The sequence below is a fragment of the Amia ocellicauda genome, chromosome 11 (assembly GCF_036373705.1).
Source record: "Amia ocellicauda isolate fAmiCal2 chromosome 11, fAmiCal2.hap1, whole genome shotgun sequence".
In the NCBI taxonomy this organism is placed as follows: Eukaryota; Metazoa; Chordata; class Actinopteri; order Amiiformes; family Amiidae; genus Amia; species Amia ocellicauda.
The window spans coordinates 33,223,939-33,243,569 of record NC_089860.1 but is presented as its reverse complement, the minus strand read 5'-3'; the positions used below and the strand labels follow the sequence as shown (position 1 = coordinate 33,243,569).

The following is a 19,631-nucleotide window of genomic DNA, read 5'->3' as shown; positions in this document are numbered from 1 at the left end:
GATCTTTGGTGAGCTTCTCCTATATCAGGATCAGTGACATGAAATTAGGACTGAGACTTAAGAGCTGTAGTACATTTAGGTCTCAAAACCTGCACAAATCTATTCTTCCCATTATTTTCTTTACAGGATGTGCATCATGGTGAAGTGCTTTCCAGCAGTAAAATCCATAAACAGCATACTTTAGAAAACTCTAAAAATATTTTGTCTTCCCACAGTCCAAGGAAAACACGTCACCCATCTGTTCTAACGCCCACTCCAGAGTACCTCCTTTCCTGCAGAGGACGGTCTCTACCTCTGTGATTACAGGCCGGCATTTGGACGGATAGACAGGTAGTGTCAGTTTCAGTACAAAAACAAAACAAAAGAAACATACTATTCTCACTGGGTAATCATCCTGGAGGAAAAGCCCCAGAGAAGAACTTGTCTGCTGAAGTATTATTCTAGTAATTTTATCATCATAATTTAGTTACTTATTCCCAATAAGATCAGAGTAAATAATCTGGGGTGTCACAATACTCATGTTTGATTGATGAGTTGTTGTAATAGCAGAGAGATGTTGCAAGGGCCGGCATGTTCTCTGGAAAAGACCAGTTCATCTGCAATCTCTTACACAATAGCTTATCATTTCATTTTATCAAGACAACAAAATGTGAGAAACATGAACTGTATACTCCATTATATATGTGTCATTAGACCCAGAAGGAGTTTCTTTTTCTTTTAACATACAGAATTGCAGAACCATCCCGAACCACTTTCATTTTGAAATTGTCTAACACTTAATTGTACACACTAGGCAAGTGGTAGGCATTTTTTGTTAATTAAAATCAAGAAAATTGGGGCATTTCATACAGGACTGCCAATGGAAAAAAACATTTTAATTGCTACTTCTAATCAAAACATCTATGAACTGATAGGAGTCTGATAATAGAGTGGAAATATTCCCCAAGACCAATTAAGCAGATTTTAAATCATAAATCTGACCCACTATCTTCATCCCAAATTTCAAGTGGGTCCACATATACTTTTACAAATCCATAATCTACCAGTTTGTCAATTACCCAGAGGGCAGTAAGCTTCCTGGGAAAGCATTACAATACAATTGTGACTTATCTATTTGTAAAAAACAAACTTTTTGTGACAAAACAAAACAGCAGTCACTTCAGTCATTTTAAACTGATAGAAAAACTTTATTAATTCACATTAGGATCCAAGTCATAGTCAAGAACATATCCCCTGGGCAGTGGCATATCGTGACCATTACAAAGACCAGGGACTGTCGCACACCAACCCCTCAAAACATTTACAAACCTCACGAAAATGCGCTGAATCAAATTGATTTGTACTTGTTTTATCGCATTCTATGTTGTTTTTAAGTGAAATGGGTAACTATGCCTGACAGTATTAGAAAAGTGCAGTAGATGTCAACTCTATTTTAGGTAAGTTGCTTGATCCACATAACCTCACATATCAGGCAAATAAAATATCTTAATAAGAGTCCAAAATGCGTAATATTTATTGAGAATTTCTAAACCTAAAGAAAATGCTTCTCACATTATCAACGATCAACGTGTTTTGAAACCCTAAACGATTCTTGAGAAATTAGGAACATTACATGAAACATTATGACACATATTTGTTTTAATTCTGAGCAAATACAGTTCATCTAGGAAACTAGTATTTATTTTCTTGATACTTTCTTGTAACAATTAATTGCTCTGATACATTGCTGTCATACAGGACATGTACAGCACACTTTACAGTACAGGCATTAAAATGTGATGTCAGCATTTTGTAATTCACGACCGCAGTTGCAAGTGGGGTGTTTCTGTCTGTGAATTACATTTGGAAAAAACAAAATCCATGGCTATAGCAGAGACAATAATTGTGGATGTGCACACTTTGAATCCTCTAATGTCGAGAATGATTTCACTTCTTCACTTTCCACAGCCTCCCTGGCCTATCTGTTCTAGTCTTTGTTTTACATTCATAAAGCTCTCCCATGCCTCTGTGTAATTGTAAGCTGTGTTTTACTGTCTTTCTTCTGAATAATGGCCCACAAAATAAAGCAATTAGGCTCTCCTTTATGATATATCTCCCTGTGAAAGAATGTCACTGGATTCACCTCCGATTTTAGGGTTCCTCACACCGTTGCATGCAAATGATGGCCTGGTATTTGTTTTATGACAGCAATAAAATAGCTGGCTGACCAAATCACTTTGGCATTTGTAATTTCCGCATTGGAAGTTCCACGGAATGGCCCATATAGTTTAATTTGAGTTAAGAATGATCACCTCAAAAGCACGATTTGCTGTTAATTGAGCTGGAGCGTAACTCATTATGAAAAGGAACTGAGCGAGTTTAAATATAGCACGGACTTGTGATTAGTTCAGTCAAAGTGAGTCATTTGTTTTACGCATGAATCCAGTTTAACTGTGAAATTCTATCCGCCTTTTTCTCATGGGGCAGTGTTTCATGACTTTGAAGGTTCACAAGTTGTTAGTCTCCATTTCTTGCTAATGTCATTAAGTCCAGGGCCACGCTGCACAGCTAGCATGATCTACACCAGCATGGTAATGAAAAATTGATTGGGAAAAATCCTTCCAACAACTGCTGAATTAGATCTTTCTCCCTCCCTCTCTCTGGAGCTAGTTTAAATCACAGTATTACAGATGGATTGATAATGCTAGGCTCTGGCAACTGTGATGGCTTAGGACAATGCAGGCATCTCTGAGCAGGACATATGCCACATATCATATTAATTCCATTAATTCCCAAGACTCTTCCAAAGCTGCCTGTGCATGAATCACTATGACATTTTGTGACGCCCTCAGACATCACATTTGTGGTCGGTAATCCGGGTCTTAAATCAAATAAATAGCCTGGGCTTTCTTTAATTCTGTGTCTGAGGTGTCTTGATCCACTAGGAGATGCACTTCCGGCCCCTGTTTTGAGTTGTGAAACTTTCTGAACGATGTTGAAATCGGATGACGTGTTTGCCGTTGCTTTCTGCTCTCCCACTCTACAGTGTGTAACATCTTGTTCGTCGTTAATTTGACCCTTCCGCGTTGAATGTGAGTCTATATGGACAAAGGCATCAGACAAATAATAATAATAGGAAGAAGAATTAAAAGAAGATGATAACCCAGAGGGAATACTTTCGTAGTGATAATGTAATAATATTTATGCTTAAAAAATAGGAGAGAGGGCTGGGATGGTTTCTAAATCCAATGGAAACTGGAAGCAAGACTAGAAGAACTGGAATGTTAAGCTCAAGGTAAACTGACCATGACTTTCTGTATACGGGCCTGAGTATACCATCTGGGTTAGTGATATGTGTAAAATAAAGCTCAAAACAAGCTTGACGTGGTATCCAGAGGGTTAAGAAACGTAAGGCGAACAAAACTGTGTGGAATCCAGAGGCCGTAAAGATATTCCGAGAGCTCAATTGTTGCAGCCCGCGTTCCTGTGCCAATCTCATTATCCCCTGGCATTATCCTCACCTGGAGCTGGCACACTGCGGCACAACACCGGTGCCACATACAGTTTCCTTCACAACCTCATTGTTAACACAACAGAAGGAAACTGTGTCGAGTTCCTCAAGACGGGCGGCTGCAGTGTTTGGATTGTGCGATTAGTTTGACGAGTGGAGAGAGAAAATGACACGAAGCATACCGGATCGTCAGTGTAATCCCGTCGGGTTACGTTTACAAGATTCCAAAAATGAAATGCCAGGATCACAGCTTACACCTTTAAACTTCATTTCATGTTTCTAACCTCTTTGAACCAACCAATGCCACTGAGATAAAGACCTTTTCTTTCTCACAAAGTTGGGTTGGGCTAGGAAAACATATGGGAGGAGACTGCATGGGGACTTGATTCAAGTCTTCAAAATCATGAAGGGCATCGACCACATCAAACCAGAGGAGCTTTTCCAGATCAGCAGGGACACACGCACCCGGGACACAAATGGAAATTGGGCTTCAAGGCATTCAAAACGGAAAACAGGAGACACTTCTTCACACAGAGAGGCGTCACAACCTGAACAAACTCCCCAGCGATGTGGCTGAAGAGACAGTTTGGGAACATTTAAAAACACTGGATAGGATCCTTGATCACTTAGTTATTAATGGACACCAAACGAGCACGATGGGGCGAACGGCCTCCTCTCGACTGGACACTGTCTTATGTTCTGATGTTCTGATATTACCTTTTGTTGGATTTGACCACGATTCGTTTCTCATCACCAGTCTTGTGAAAAAAAAACACACAGTGGGGATCTTTAATATCCAAACTTTAAACCATGAACTTTTAGGAGCAACACCTTATGAGAAAGCTTCCTTCAGGGCTGCAGGAGGGGAGTCTGTCACAACACTGGGGAATGGGTTCGTCCTTTGTGGTCCAGAGGGAATAGTGCCTCCTACTGGCACATCAACACCACAACCACCCTGATGTGCATGTGTCGTCTACCACCCCCGTGCCTTGGTGGCTTGGCCCAGATCAGGTCAGTCTAGGCCATGAGGCGGCGAAGTTCAATCCTTAAACCACGTGTTCATATCCACAGAGGGATGTCCTTGAGAAAACAAACTGAGAGGAAATCAATAAGTGTTTAAAAAACAATAAGACACTGCAGTAAATACCAAATGCGGTCTTATATTCCTCATCATAAAATGAAACAGCTTATTGAGTTAAAGATCTGCACAGTGATGATTTATCCACCTCCTGCTGAGCTCCTTCAGCTGCCAATGTCTCTTCCTGTACCTCTAGATTGACTTTTCACTTGAGCGTGACAACTGCCCGACAAGAGGTATTCACACTTTCTTACTTAAAGTCTCACCTAGCGCTGTTTGTGGCTTTTAGCGGCTTTATTGACCTGCAAGTTGATAACTACTTCTTAAACTGCTGCTTCACATTTGGTTACTGCTTCTTGAGGAGATAGTAAGAGGGGTTATGATGATGTCAAAAGTATTTAAAACAATTTGGTCAGATAATATCAACAACAACAAATTATCATTATAATTGTAACGGTGGACAATGTCATTATGTTACACTTGAAGGAGAGAAGCTTTTTTCTTTCTTTCTAGAGTTTTAGAGATGAGCAATTCAGTAGGAGACAGAACCCCCTGGACGTGTCACATATTTGTCAAGTGCTTTCTGTCTTCTTGCTGTCCAAATTGTTTCTCTCTTGCGCTCTTTCAGTTTGCGGACAGTCATGTTATTCCAGGACAGTTCATTTTTGCGGCCGAATGCCTCACAAATCAATCCATATGAACAAAAACATACTTCTCCCTTTAATTCACTCTGGGTCAAAGGTGCTTGTGTTGTGGTATTGTTTTGATGGGAACGCATTCAGTACTGCAGAGCCGAAGATAGATGTAATTGCAGCAGAATGGAGCTTGTTTTTCAAAAGGAGACACTTTGACAGTTGGCATTTCGAACAGACTTATAGAAAACCAGATAGATCCTGTTCTAGTACAGTATTCAATGTTGTCTTTCCATTACAGGCCAAGTAAGACTTTGATTCCCATCGGGTTTTATTTTAAGTCTAAGGCTGGGATTAAATAAAAACTTTGACCCACCCACTAATAGCAAACTACAGAACTGTACTCAGTTGTGGCTTCATTTTTATTAAGATGCCACTTTCTTCTAATCTTCTATGATGTACAGGTCTGTAGTTTGCTATTAGTGGGTGGGTCAAAGTTTTATTTAATCCTGCCCTTTGTCTAAGTCTTACTTTTGTCTGTCTTTAACTGATTTAAAAATAATCTGTGAAACATTCTCATTCACTTATGTAGCTGAACTTTCACTTATCAAAGGACGTGATCGGTTCTAATAACTACATTTAAAAAGATTACACGTATACTGAACAAAAATATAAACACAACATGTAGAGAGATGTATCCATGTTTCAAGAGCTGACATTTAAGGTAGATTAGGGCCTAATTCATTTATTTCAGTTGACTGATTTCCTTATTTGAACTGGAACTGAGTAAAATCTTTGAAATTGTTGTGTGTTGCATTTATAATATTCAGTAAAGCTAATTAAACGGAAAATTGGAGCAAGCTCCCCAACCGCATAGTTGAAGTCTAAGCCCTGGACCGACATTTGGAACAGTACTACTAAACAAAACATTCGTTGATCTCTTTATAAAATGCGGTGACTTGTCGTCACATCAAGACAAACAGGATACCGTCTTCCACACACGTATGATTTGTGGCCGTCTTGAGGAACCTTTGGAATACGCAAGCCCACAAATGAGAACCTCCAAGTCAAAGTCTTCACCACGGCTCCAGGAACTCGCTCCCACACGACTGCCTGCTTTCCTGGCACTCCCGGCTCGGCAAGAATCAGGCCAACGAGAGGAGAGAGCTGCTAGAAGGAAGTCCATGTCCCTCAGCGGCTCAATCCATCAGCCCCTGTAAATGGCTGGGATCTGAAAGCACAGCTCATTAGACCTGGTGTCTGAAGTCCAGGAGGAAGAAAGCTATAGACTCTGGCAAATGGAGGCCAGTGCCACACAAAGGCTGTGTTGCTTTTGGATCCAAATACAAGCAAAACAGTTTGTTTTCTTGCATTGATTCCTGTATATGGATTACTATGAAATGTGTTTTATTTCCCATTTCTTTGTGCTCTTGAGGGGCTTTCTCGCAGGAGAAACCTATCTATTCCTCTCCTCTCCTCAGTCCTCATCCTCCTTGACCTCTCCGCAGCATATGACACCGTCAATCACTCCATCCTCCTCTCCTGCCTCGCTGACCTAGGTATCTCTGGGACTCTCACCTGGTTCTCCTCTTACCTCAGCACCTACCAAGTGACATGGCGAGGCTCCTCATCCACCCCCCAACCTCTCCTCGCAGGCGTACCCCAAGGCTCCATCCTGGGTCCCCTCCTGTTCTCTCTCTACACTCGCTCCCTGGGCCCCCTCTTCGCATCCCTTGGTTTCTCCTACCACTTCAATGCAGATGATGCCCAGATATTCCTGTCTTTTCCCTCTTCTGACCCTCTCATCCCCTCTCGCATCTCTTCCTGTTTGTCTGCTATCTCTGCCTGGATGCACTCACACCACCTCAAGTTTAACCTCTTCATATTGGATCTCCTCTTTTTTCCCCTCTTCCTCACCCTCTGCTGACCTCTCCACTTCAATCCCCTTGGAATCCACCACACTCTCTCCTTCTTCTTCGACTAAGATTCTAGGAGTCACTCTCGATCCTACGCTCTCCTACACCCAGCACATCACCACGCTGACACGCACCTGTAGATTCTTCCTGAGCAACATACGCCGGATCCGTCCCTTCCTCACCGACTACTCGACTCGTCCAGTCACTGGTCCTCTCCCGCCTGGACTTCTGCAACTCCCTCCTGGCCGGCCTGCCTGCAACTACTACCTGCCTACTACTACTACTACTACTGGTGCCAGAAGACTAACTCTGCCTCCTCTCCACTCCCCTTCCTCCAAAGCCACTCCTTCTCATCCCTGGCCCCTACATGTTGGAACGACCTGCCCACCGAAGTCAAAACAGCAGTCTCTGACCTCATTCCAGCGCTTACTCAAGACGCATCTTTTCAGACAGTACTTGTAATTTTAGTCCTTTACTCTCCTGTAGGATAGCACTATACAACATTTTATCATGCTTGTACTCCTATTATTTTGATTTTCCCTTTCCTGTAGCCCTTGACCTAAGATCTTGTCCGCACTTAGCTTGTACTATCCAAGATGTAAGACCTCATCTATTGAATTTGCTTGTGTAAATTGGAATTTGTAAAATGTATTATGCTTTGAATTGCTTTGTATTATGTAAATCTGAATTTGCCTTGTACTGAACTGTATTTTGGCACTTTTTTGGCGTTCTGATTTAAGTGATGTGTTATCTCTGTGTTAAGGCAGGGCTTCTGGAGCACACAGGGGACATTTTCCAGAGATTCTCATACTTGACTTCTCATCGGGACTGATTTGCCCGTCCTGAACCAACATGACATCAGCCTACACTGCAAACATTGAACAGCAGCTCCCCTCGTCGACAGGAAGCCTGTTTGTTCGCCCTGCTGTTTATGGGCAGGACGATTATATGTTGTGGCAGAAAGTGGCCAAACTGACCAGACTAACAATATACTTTATTTCTATTTACACACGCTTTTCCTATAAAACAATGACAAAACACACACACACACAGAAATACCTTTTAAAAAGGCAATGTTACTGAAGGTCAGAGAGAAACCAAATGTAATTTTCAAAAATGTCTACTTTAATTCCTACTTTAAACACATCCTTTTTCACAGTATTCCTGTGCACAGCTGGTTTAATAATCATCACCATCCCTATCATATGCAAATGAGCACTTCCAAAGACAGTTGAATCGACCAGTGTTTGAAACTCTTCTACCTGAGATCAGTCTGAATGTCTGAGTGTCTGTCAGTCCGTGCGTGACACACAAGACTGGGCTACTGGTAGCTCTGTTTTGTGCTCAGTGTTGTGTCATCTACATATGATCTCCATATAGCTCCCTCTCCTCTCTCTGCAGCGGGGGAGTGAGTTGCCAGTGAACATTAGGACTGTGGTGTCTTACTGCCTTTCGACACTTTTAAGATTACTCCCGTAGGCCATCTAATTTTTATAAATGAATTCTGTTAATTATGTTGTAATCCTTATATGATTGTGGGTATGTAGTATGTAAGCGATTGTTCATGCAAGTGTGTTGCGTTGGATAAAGTTGAATACTAATATGCAGTAGCTAATGTAACAGAGACTGCTCATTGTAATATGACATGGCTCTGGGATCATAAAGCTTTGTAGGTACTTCCAAATGAAACTTTATAAAATAAACGATACAGTGTTTTAAGACAATGATACACTGTGGTTTATCATACATGGGAATACTGAAGAAAGTGTAAAAAACTAAAATATATGTTTTTATATACATCATCATCATCATCATCAGCCCCAAACAGTCCACTGCTGGATGAAGGCTCCGCAAGATGGTTCCACTTGCTTTGATCTACAGCTTCCCTTTTCCATGTCACGCCTTCAAAGTTTATTATTTTATCTTCCCTTTTTTCTAGGTCATTTTTCATCTCATGGGATGTGTTTGTTCGCTTCGCTTTGATCTGTTCTTCTTGCAGTGTGTCCGTCCCAGTGCCATTTTAACATTGTCACTCTTTCAATGATGTCACATTTTGGTTTGTTCTCAGATCCATTCATTTATTTTTTTCTCTCTTCTCTTTATTCCAAATATACATCTTTCCATGCTCCATTGTGTCATCACAGTTTCAGTAACATTTATGCATTAAGTGACCTGGTTTCATAAGTGAGCACTGGTAGTGTGCATTGAAGAAATACTTTTCTCTTCAGGAAAATGGGTAGATTTCCTTTCAACGGTGTGCTACTCCTTACAAATGTGTGTGTATATATATATATATATATATATATATATATATATATATGGGGCTCGATATACAGGCGGGGTCTAGGAAGTAGCAACTCAGACAGGGATGCAGTGAAAGGAGGTGATATATTTTACAGTGAGGAGGTGATCAAAATAGAAGGACATAGAAAAACTAAATTAACACCTAGTGCCTTGTTGAGCCTACCTAAACACAATGGGTCCCTCTCTAAACATGTGCCTTATTTAACACAAACAACAAAACAGCAACCAAGCCAGCATCCGTAGTCCAACGATCCAGTTCAAGCCCAAAGTTGGTTACCAGTCCATTCCTGTTTCTTCTTTTCACTGTACTTCCGCAGGCCCTCCGTGCTGGCCCATCAGGGGCGTCCTGCAAGTCAGCCGTTTCTCCTCCGTGATCGTTCTAACTATCTGGGAGATGTAGTGCCGGGCAACAGTCTCTCGCCCAGCCCATTGTGCCACGCACCCTCCCCCTCACGGGAGAAGCCAGCGTTGAGCCGTCCGGCGGCTTTAGTGGGCCACTGCATCCTCCTGGTCCTGGGGGTGGCCAAACTGCTGCCGTCTTTTCCTTCTCTTTTGGCCTAGCGGTGATGTATATATACAGTAGGGTGCAAGAAGATGTACTAATTCAGGCTGTCAAGTTATGACACACAATAACATGCCGTTCCAGAGAGCTCAAAAGTATCCAACAGGCACGAGTGTCAGGGGCTAAACCCACCTTTGGGTGTTTAAATTATTGCTCTGAGAGAGGACAGCTGTCGGGAAATTAATTCTGTGTATGTCAAAGAAATAGAGCTGGCACTAAAAAAGCCATTATTTTTATGTTGCACTACACAAGTGTAGCATCAATCTCAAATGAAAAGATCATTTTCGTATAAAGACTAATTGTTTTGTTACCATTTAAATGATCTGATACCAGTTCTTGTTTATTTTTTTACTTTGCGTATTGATCATTTTAAATAGACCAGTTGGAAAATTAATTCTGTACGTTTTAAATGTACGTACAATGTTGTATTATTCCTACTGCAACAACTATGACAAGTTGTGAGAAAATTGTTATCCCAAAACGCGACCTGTAGCTGGACCTACAGTCTGAAAAATATAGTACTTGTACTTTTCAGTGTCATTACAGAGTGAGTTGTTGTGTTGCTGTATCAATTAATCTGAACTATGGTAAAAGTATACATCACTACACAAACATATAAATAACATATTTCACCACAACATACATATGTAGTTATACTTAAAAGGTTTAATATCGTTTTAAACGTCTTCTAATACTGACAGTATTGTGTGGACTGACACAGTTATATACACAATATTGTATTTCTAAACCTTTTGTAGCAAATAGCTTGATGGTAGAAGTTTTTTGTTTGTTTGTTTTTGAAATAAATAGTATGATCTCCTTTAGGAGAAATCTGCTGTGTTACTGAGGGACTGATAAATGGTCTTGAAATTAAATACCACTATTAATTACTAATTAAATAACTACTATTACTACTACTAATTAAATTGCTATTTTCTTGGATGAGAAGAAAGAACCTATAACCTTTAACCTATAAAATGTACTTACATTGGTCAGGGTGGTTAACTTACTATTAACAACAAGTTATATTTATATATTTAATTTGATCTCTAATTTGTAAGACAATAACGAGCTCATTTTTGTTCTACTGGGTGTAAATTACCAAAGTAGATTTTATATTTAAATAAAACGATGGTGTTCGAAATCATATAGGTGAAAAGGATGGTATAATAATAATAATAATAATAAAGGTATGACGAATAAAAAATAAAAAGAAATATAAAAGATTCTCTTTTGCAATAAACGATAAACAACAACATTCACTCTGAATAAAATTATATTAGATGTTTTTCACCAGAATTTTTTTTTTTCTAGGAAGACGTGGTGAGTCTGTAGCAGCCACTGCAGTGTATTTGCATGGGATGCTGTTTCCAGACCCAAAACTGTACAATTTGTGGGACCAACAATCGTTTCCACATGTCCTTGTGGCCCCATGTCAACCACAGGTGAGTGACCCCTGCAATGGCTCTCCAACGGAGATCTGATCTCAACCCCACTACTGCGGCACTGTTTATTTCTAGAGAAAAGTCATTCCTTGGGGTTTCGTGCACCAACGTAACACAGTCCTGGGTTTTCTTCTCGCCCCTTTGATTCACATCCCGTCAATATCCATCTGTTGCTTCTCCACCCTCTCGGACACCGTGTCCTGGTGGGGCATCTTGTTTTGCCCCTCGGACTCCTGGCTGCTCTCCATGAAGACACCCGTCCGGTGACAGCAGGGCAGCAGCCCGAGCATCACCTCCCGGATGTCCCGGCTGCGCAGGGCGTAGATGAGGGGGTTGACGGAGGAGTTGACAAGGCACAGGGTGCTGCAGAAGGCGAAGGCCCGCTGCTGATCCACGTTCAGGAGGGTGAAGACGTCCACGAGCATGAAGGAGAGCACGGGGACCCAGCAGGTCACCAGGATGGCCAGGATCAGGCCAAACATCTTGGCCAGGCGGATGTCCATCCTCATCCGGGCCTGGCCGGGGCGGATGCTGTGCCGGGCCATGTACACGGTGTGCTTGTGTGCTTTCCAGAGGATGTGGATGTAGGCATAGACGATCAGAGCCAGCAGGGCCATGGCGAAGACCGTCCAGCAGGCCAGGTAGCGGTGGTCCACGTACGGGAAGAGCTGGGAGCACAGCTCCATCAGATTCATGCATCGCCAGCCCATGAGCGGCAGGAAGGCGATGACGGTAGTGAGCAGCCACAGCACCAACAGGCACCAGAGCGCCCTGCGCCGCGTCAGGATGGTCTTGTACTCGGAGGGTCGACTGATGCAGATGTAGCGGTCCAAGGCAGTCAGGAGCAGACTGCCCACCGAGGAGGTGAAGGCCAGGGTCACCCCCCCCAGCTTGAAGAGGTAGATGGCCGGGTTGTCCTTGCGTTTGAACAGGTGGAAGTCCAAGAAGCTGAACGTGAAGAAGATGCTGGCGCAGATGTCGGCCAGAGCCATGCTGCTGATGAACAGGTAAGAGGGCCGGCGTCTCAGGGCGGGCGTGAACAGGATGAGGCAGAAGACCAGGAGGTTCTCCAGGAAGGTCAGCGGCCCCGCGATGAAGCAGATGGTCCCGATCACCGTTTGCTCGCTGTTGGACAGCACCATGTAGCATGTCAGATCTGCGCAGGAGTGGTTCGCCATCCCCGTGTTGCTGTTGCCGTGCCCAGCCGTGAAGAGTGCCTCCGGCCGCGCGTCCTCCATGGGGTCTCAGAGACGGCTGTGTCCCCCTCTGCCGCCACGGGCATGCGGCTGCTGGAGCCGAGAGCTGACAGATGCAGTCCCTTCTGCGCCGGGCGGAGACTGCGGAGGGTTTCCTGCCTATGGGGGGGATAGAAAGAACAGCTGTGCGTAAATGCAAAGTGGTGAGAAAGCAGTGATTAATAAGAGATCGTCCACAATACGTCTTCTGTCGCATTACGCTGTTCATATAGGATGGCCCGGTGTTTCATTACAACGCAGAATCCCAATCTTGCATTTGATAATGACTGATTCCAAGGACCTGTTTGTTTGTCTTTTCTTGATTAAATAAACAAATACGGTGCTCAGTGATTTGCTTGGAAACTTAAAACATACTCCCACTCCTCTTGATGTAAAGTGTGACTCCTGATGTGTCATTTGAAAACCCCAGTTACCGACTGTATATGCTCTATGAAAAGATTGCATTGAACACAGGCTGTTGTACAGAGTGCTGTGTGTGTATTTTTATTGTTACAGCGCCCCACACTGTGCCAGTCTTCACACTGCAAAGCTGATAATATCTATGAACACCCAGAAATGACGATCCTAAGTAATACAAATTGTAATTGGTTTTTGCTTATAGTATTATACAATGAAAGGAGTAGTACTTTTGAGCAGTATTGTTGGGTTTAAGAGACAGTCCATGCGAATAAGGGATGTTACACTGATGGCAAAAATTGCATGTTTGTGTTTGTTAGACACCGCTGGGAAATACCGAAGATGCCTGTAGGAAAACCGCAATCACTCGATTCTCATTGCTCGCACATTTTCCTGCGAAGCAACAGAACCCACTTCCTTCAAATAACCGTTTGCACCAAAACAAGGCCAGAAGGAATAAAACACGCCTGGGGACTGATGGAAAGGAAATAACACCTACAAGATATATTGTACGTGTTTGTTGAAAGAATATACAGCGATCTGCAGGGCGATGCAGTGTACTGAAACACCGGCACAGTAGATATACGAATCTCCCCCTAATAAAAATAAACAACGCAAAAACACAGAGCACATCACGGAGAAGGCACAAACTCCACAGTATCTAGTAATCCTTTTGTATTCCACAGGGCGCTCTCTCTCTCTCTCTCTCTTTCTCTCTCCTGTCTTGACAGAAGTTTATGACCTGGTCAGTGAACACAATCATGTCTGATCTTTTGGCAGTAGAGCCGTGTTTAGTTTAGGCCATGTAGTGCTTCATCTCTGTGACTCTTCTCACGCAACGAGTGTGAAAACTGCAGACGTAACTGTGGAAGAACAGTCGCTCGGGCCAAACTGACTGTCAGATAGTCAGCAAATGATGTTACTGTGTTGTGCAACATCTAAGAATGATACGGCGTCTTTATAACATGTTCAATATCACGCCCAGCTTCTTATTTTTTTATTACGAAAGCTCAGATTCAGCTCAGGCTCGGGCTCTGAGACCTGGAAGAGTCTGGTCTAACCTCTCCTTTGTAATGGAGGCCGTGCTGTGATGCAATGTTTGTCTCTCCTACACATTGTACTGTACACATCTGCGAGCTCGATTGGTTTGTGTGTAACGTTTGTGCTTCTGATCATTTTCCTGTTTCCTGTTGCAGAAATTCTTGTCTCACAAGTGACAGTGGTCTGAGCACCAGACAGGTTGTTTATATAGATCTGTCATCCGCTGTACTGAAGCTCAAATCTCACATTGCGGAGGATTCAAAGGACTCAAAAACGAAACAAAATGTGGAGAGTGGGTAATGTTGCCCTTGATGGTTGCTCTGTAACTGAACTGAAGAAGAGCAGGAATAATCTCCAGGACATTTTGAAATATCACTTTGCGATAAACCTTCCTGGAAGACAAACCAAACAGGTCTTGGATACTTGTATGACAACAGAAAGAAAAATAAATAAACGAATAACACGCGAGTTAAACAAGTTGTTTTGCTGCTACCCTGCTGAAGTTAGACTAGGACAGATTATTGTAGAATTTAATTAAAGCGAGCCAAATTAGTGTGACTGAACAACACAATTACCACCGCAGCATAAAGTTAATTGTCTCAATTGAAAAATGTCCAAGCCATCAAGATAATTAGTGCTGTGACCTTTCTCGTAGGAAATAAAAAGGACAGTTATGTCAGAGATATCAGATTCTACCTCCAGACACAGTATCACAGTATCTTCTGGACTTGGTCTGATTTCCAATGTACTGCTGCTTGATGTGCCGAGTAATTAATGAACCGCAATGTTCCGTGTGAGCAGCCGGGAAAGTGCGCCGCCTGGCGGGAAATGCACACATTACTTGCGTCAGTGATGAACAATAGTATGTGATAAGAGATAAGACTCCTTTCTGGGGAGTTCCAGCTCGGTTATTAAAACTGCTAACGGGTTAAGGCCAACGAGAGAATAAAAGTGCTTTGGTGATAATAATAATAATAATAATAATAATAATAATAATAATAATAATAATAATTGAGGTCTAGGGTGGTCACCCTATTAACCCATTCAATACACAGTGTCTGTAAGTTTTCTATTGTCCCAGGTCAAGCAGTAATATAGTTTTGTTATATACTGGCAGTGAAAAATGTTAAAAGTATATATATTAGATGTTCCTTTGATGTTTATTTTACATATTTACATAGATTTAAAAGGCAGTTTTCTCATCAAATGTAATTTTGAGGCATCATTTATGTGTTTTATTGTTTAACAATTTTACTGATGTAGGCAAGATGGGCGGGACTCACTTGCATGTTAACTAAGCCTTTACATTTAGATGTAACATTTGGATTTAAGCTAAACATTTATTTAAAAGCTCAGAGAGTCAGAGATTAAAGATTTAAGTTATATATTTATTTCAAGGTTAAATGTTTAGGATTTAGTAAAATATTTAGTCAAAGTGGAGATGTAGCATCTAATTAAGTATTTATTTGAAATTTTAAAATATTTATAAATGTGGGGGGAGAATACTTAAAGTTAAATCTGTGAAACAAGACAATGAAAAAAAAAATGTGTGCCCCATAGGTTAATTGCAGAGAAACACATGAAGAGTGAAATTAAGTGGCTGTTTCTTATTAAGTAAAATTGTTATTAAGACAACTGCACAATAAATTGAAGAGGATCATCTTGAAGAAGTTGGGAAACTAGGAGCTCTCTTTGAAATATAAGTGGCAGTTAATCTGTTAATTACGCTCACATATACACATAGATTTTGGCTGTATTGAGAGCACGTCTATCAGAATAAATATATTACGTATAACTAGCCATTGCGAGTGGAACATTTGTGCAATATCCAGCAGTGCCCTGTGTGTAGAAATGTGTATTGGGAAGTGGTTAGTAATAGCAAAAAATGAAAATGGCAATATTTCCCTTTTTGACATATTGCAATATCCTCATTAATCTGACAAAGGTTTTAGTTTCCAACTCATGATATTTTCCCTAAATCCACACTGGATTAAATTACTTTAAATTAAAATTAAATCATGAATAGTAAAAACTGTTTTTAGATGAATGCACTAGCCTTCCTAGTTAGACCTTAAGCCCACTGAACTGTTGTGGGATGATCTTGACAGGAGGATGACGATTGCAGCGCATGTAGTCATTCTCTGGGCGGATGGGGCGTGTTGTACTGTAACAAATATGTGATTTAATGGCTAGTATAGTTTAGTTAGTATAGTTGTGATTCCTAAGCAAGCAAAGACAGCAGGGCATGTTACAGCAACTCCTCACATCCCGTGTCGTGGTCTGATATTCCCTCCTGAAGTTAAATATAGCTGACAACGCCAAGATGCTCCAATAAAGTGTGCCACGGTGTTCAATTATACATGGAGATCTAGCTGATGTCACGAGAAGCATTTTATACTTAACAGATTGAGATGTTTTAATGGGTAGCTGGGTTTAAAGGAACAAAACCCTGGTACCTTTACTCCAAACCCCAACAATATGGGGGTACTATAAGAAGCACGTGTCCGGTGACCCTCTGGCCCATGTCTGAAGTGTCTGTTGCAGGATTCAGAGACTTAACAGGCTGATGACTCAGATAACCACATCAGTCTCTTCTTTTCTTTTTCTAAAATATTGAAGAAGTGAAGCCATTTAACGTCGACTGGGAACCACGCATGAGAGCACAGCTTCTCAACTGAACGAAGTGCTCGGGAGGAGGGGGTCCAGGCCTGGCGAGAGTACGGGGAGGTCAGATTTTCTGGGACAGCGAGCTTCTGCGTTTGGAAGTGAAACTGGGAAAAGCGCCGTCTTTCTCTTGGGACGGCATTCACGGCACTAATGCTCTCGACATGCTTGCATCACCGAAGTGTGATAACTTGCAAGCCTTTCCGCACACGCTAGTAATGGTTGCATATGGCATCTCAGATTAAACGCTCTTTTGAGTTTTTTTTTTTTTTGAGGTTGGATGTTCAGGTTAGTATGCAGAGGTTTCATACACACATGCAGGCACAGAAACACACATACAGGCACACGTGAAACGGACCGTTCTCTAAAACTGTGGCTGAATTTCTTATTTTTTTAATCTGAAGAGCATTGTGTGTGTGTGTGTGTGTGTGTGTGTTGCTTTTCTCTATTTTTGAAGGCCATTCATGTTTAATTCTGTGGTGATTCTGCACAGTCCAAACTTTGGCCCTGTCATGCACCCACTCCAGATCACTTTGGGCGCTTCCTCTGGTTTCTGTTTCCCAGCACTTTCATTGCAAACTTTCAGTCTTTGCTCTGTAAAAATGAAACCCTACTAGAAATGAAACGGTTTGACACAGACTTTTCTGAATGAAAGTTGTGGGCTGCATTCCTTTTTTAGACAATGAAAGAACCCTATCAAATGTCGAGACAGTTTCAGATTCAAAGGCACTCATCTCCTCACGTGTTTGCTCCATACAGGTGTCTCAATCAGTAAAATAATTACCCAAATGTAGAAATAACACTGTGTGCGAAGCTTGTTTAAAATGTTCTAACTCTTTTTTTGAATCAGTGCTGTGGTTAAGATGCATATTGGAGTGACGCTTCATTATGAACGATTATTCATACGAAGCTTGTTTTCTAATGGATACCAAGGCAGCTAACTGTTTCAGCTCTCTTTCTCCTCACACCTCACAAATAATTATTTTAAATTCAGGTAGAAACTGTGCTTTGGTTTGTGTGGTATAACTCGAGCTGTCTCCACCACACAGACACTGTAATCGGTGAATCTGAAGAAATGTAAACCCAAAATAGATTAAAACCCTTTTCTCGCACCGGAGAATAAACTATCTGACATGAACGTACTTAAGACACTACTTATTAACATCATACACACTGGGAATAGTGATAATTATTCAGTCCCCTGAGTTTGAAACTGTCCAAATTCCCTTTAACTGCCTTAAAAAACTAAAAACCATCACCAACCCCTTTGCATTTCGAGTGTTGAGCTGTCTTTTGCACAGATGCACCTGCAAAATCACAACTCAATTATTGAATCTCAAAGGGATATCTTCATCAATATGTCAAGTAATCAATACAATAACACATGCAAAGGTACAGTTTCCATTCAAACTAAACGCTACTGGTACCCACCACCTCTGCCCTTTTGCTCAGGGTGCAGATTCAAACAGTCAGGTCTTTACCTTGCGCTATTGCTAGACTCTGGGTCTGTCCAGTGTTTCACGCTGCACTCCTCTGGTCTCCAGCAGATGAGTCGTCCTTGTGCATTTTGTGTGAGTCAGTCTGCTCAATCGGGTCTGATTTCTTCTTAACCAACAGGAGCAAGAGTGTGCCAATGTTTCCTGTAGCAAGCTAGCTGTAGAGAGAGAGAGTGGAAAAGCCCTCCCGCCCTCCCTCCCTCCCCCTCTCTCTCTCTCTCTCTCTCTCTGTGTGTGACACTGACCGCACCAACCAAACGGTTTTATTCATTTGACTCTTTTATTGGTAGCACAAGTGTAGTGTGTTTTTTCTTGAGGTTTTTAAGGTTGGACATGTTTTTGATACATCTTGTTTTTTATATATTTAACCTTTTGTATGTGGTTTGCTTATGGGCAAAGGTTGTTTTGGTGTTTTGTTGTGCATATTCAGTCGTAAGGCTTGTGTATGTGTAACTGTGCAGAAATACTTTAGCTACGCCCTCCCAAAATCCATAAAGCAACTGTGACATTTAATAGTTACAGCTACGATAAATCACTTGAGATTTCACAACACACTTGAAGTTGCTGTGCAGTATACTTAAATCACATTATTGAGCTATGAAGGACAATGTTTGTTTCCCATACTTCATGGTCCTAATTTGTTAGTATTACATGACAATTGCTATAAAGTAACTTAAAACTGAGTCATTGTCAAAATTATAGTTTTAAGTGGCGCTCAGAAAATGACTGTTGTAAAATAGCTGATGCCATCCATGTTCAATATGTTGATTTTGAAAAATAAAATAAAATACTGAGACCCTATAAAATAAAATAAAACCATGTTCTGTTGCAGTTTTTCCAGTTTTAAACATCTTGTACCCATAACCCGTGTGGTTTTTCTGTTTCTGTAGATCCCTCGCACTTACTGTGGATGTGTGTAAGCCAGTCTCTGTGTTTTGGCCATATTTAGTTTCTAGTTCATTCATAGTCTGGTGTAAATTACAAATTGAAGTACATTGATCTGACTGCTGAGTTTATTGTGCGCTTTATTCTCAGAGTTTAAGGAAGACTGTTTACACTGTACCCACTGTGAATCTCTGTAAAGATAGATTGTGATAAAAATATAGATTGATCGGCAAACAGATCGTTAAGACTGTTGTCAAGACTTCAAAATTGTCTTATTTGATCATTTTTATATCTCCAAGGACCGGTATTCAATTTCACCATCCTGCAAGAGATTTAAAATGTTAAAAAACGTGCAAGAATGACGGTACTGTAATGTATGTTTGTGTGTGTGAGTGTGAAAAAGGCAGGGTTTCTGTTAGTTTGTGGGGGTTTTTTAGATGCACTTTTCAGTTGTGCACTCCTTGAG

General features: G+C 41.4%; 1 protein-coding gene across 1 annotated transcript; it reads right to left on the bottom strand.

Annotated features, from left to right (window-relative positions):
- Positions 1-8,220: 8,220 nt before the first annotated feature.
- cnr2 (cannabinoid receptor 2) lies at positions 8,221-18,390 on the bottom strand. The gene is made up of 2 exons (XM_066717543.1): positions 18,266-18,390; positions 8,221-12,782 (listed from the first exon to the last, which is right to left on the bottom strand). Exon 2 carries the CDS (start codon positions 12,663-12,665, stop codon positions 11,574-11,576), a length of 1,092 nt encoding a protein of 363 aa, XP_066573640.1. The 5' UTR covers positions 12,666-12,782; positions 18,266-18,390; the 3' UTR covers positions 8,221-11,573.
- Positions 18,391-19,631: the final 1,241 nt, after the last annotated feature.

Coding starts and splice junctions, on each gene's coding strand:
- cnr2 (XM_066717543.1), bottom strand. CDS start 12,665: ATGGAGGACGCGCGGCCGGAGGCACTCTTCACGGCTGGGCACGGCAAC.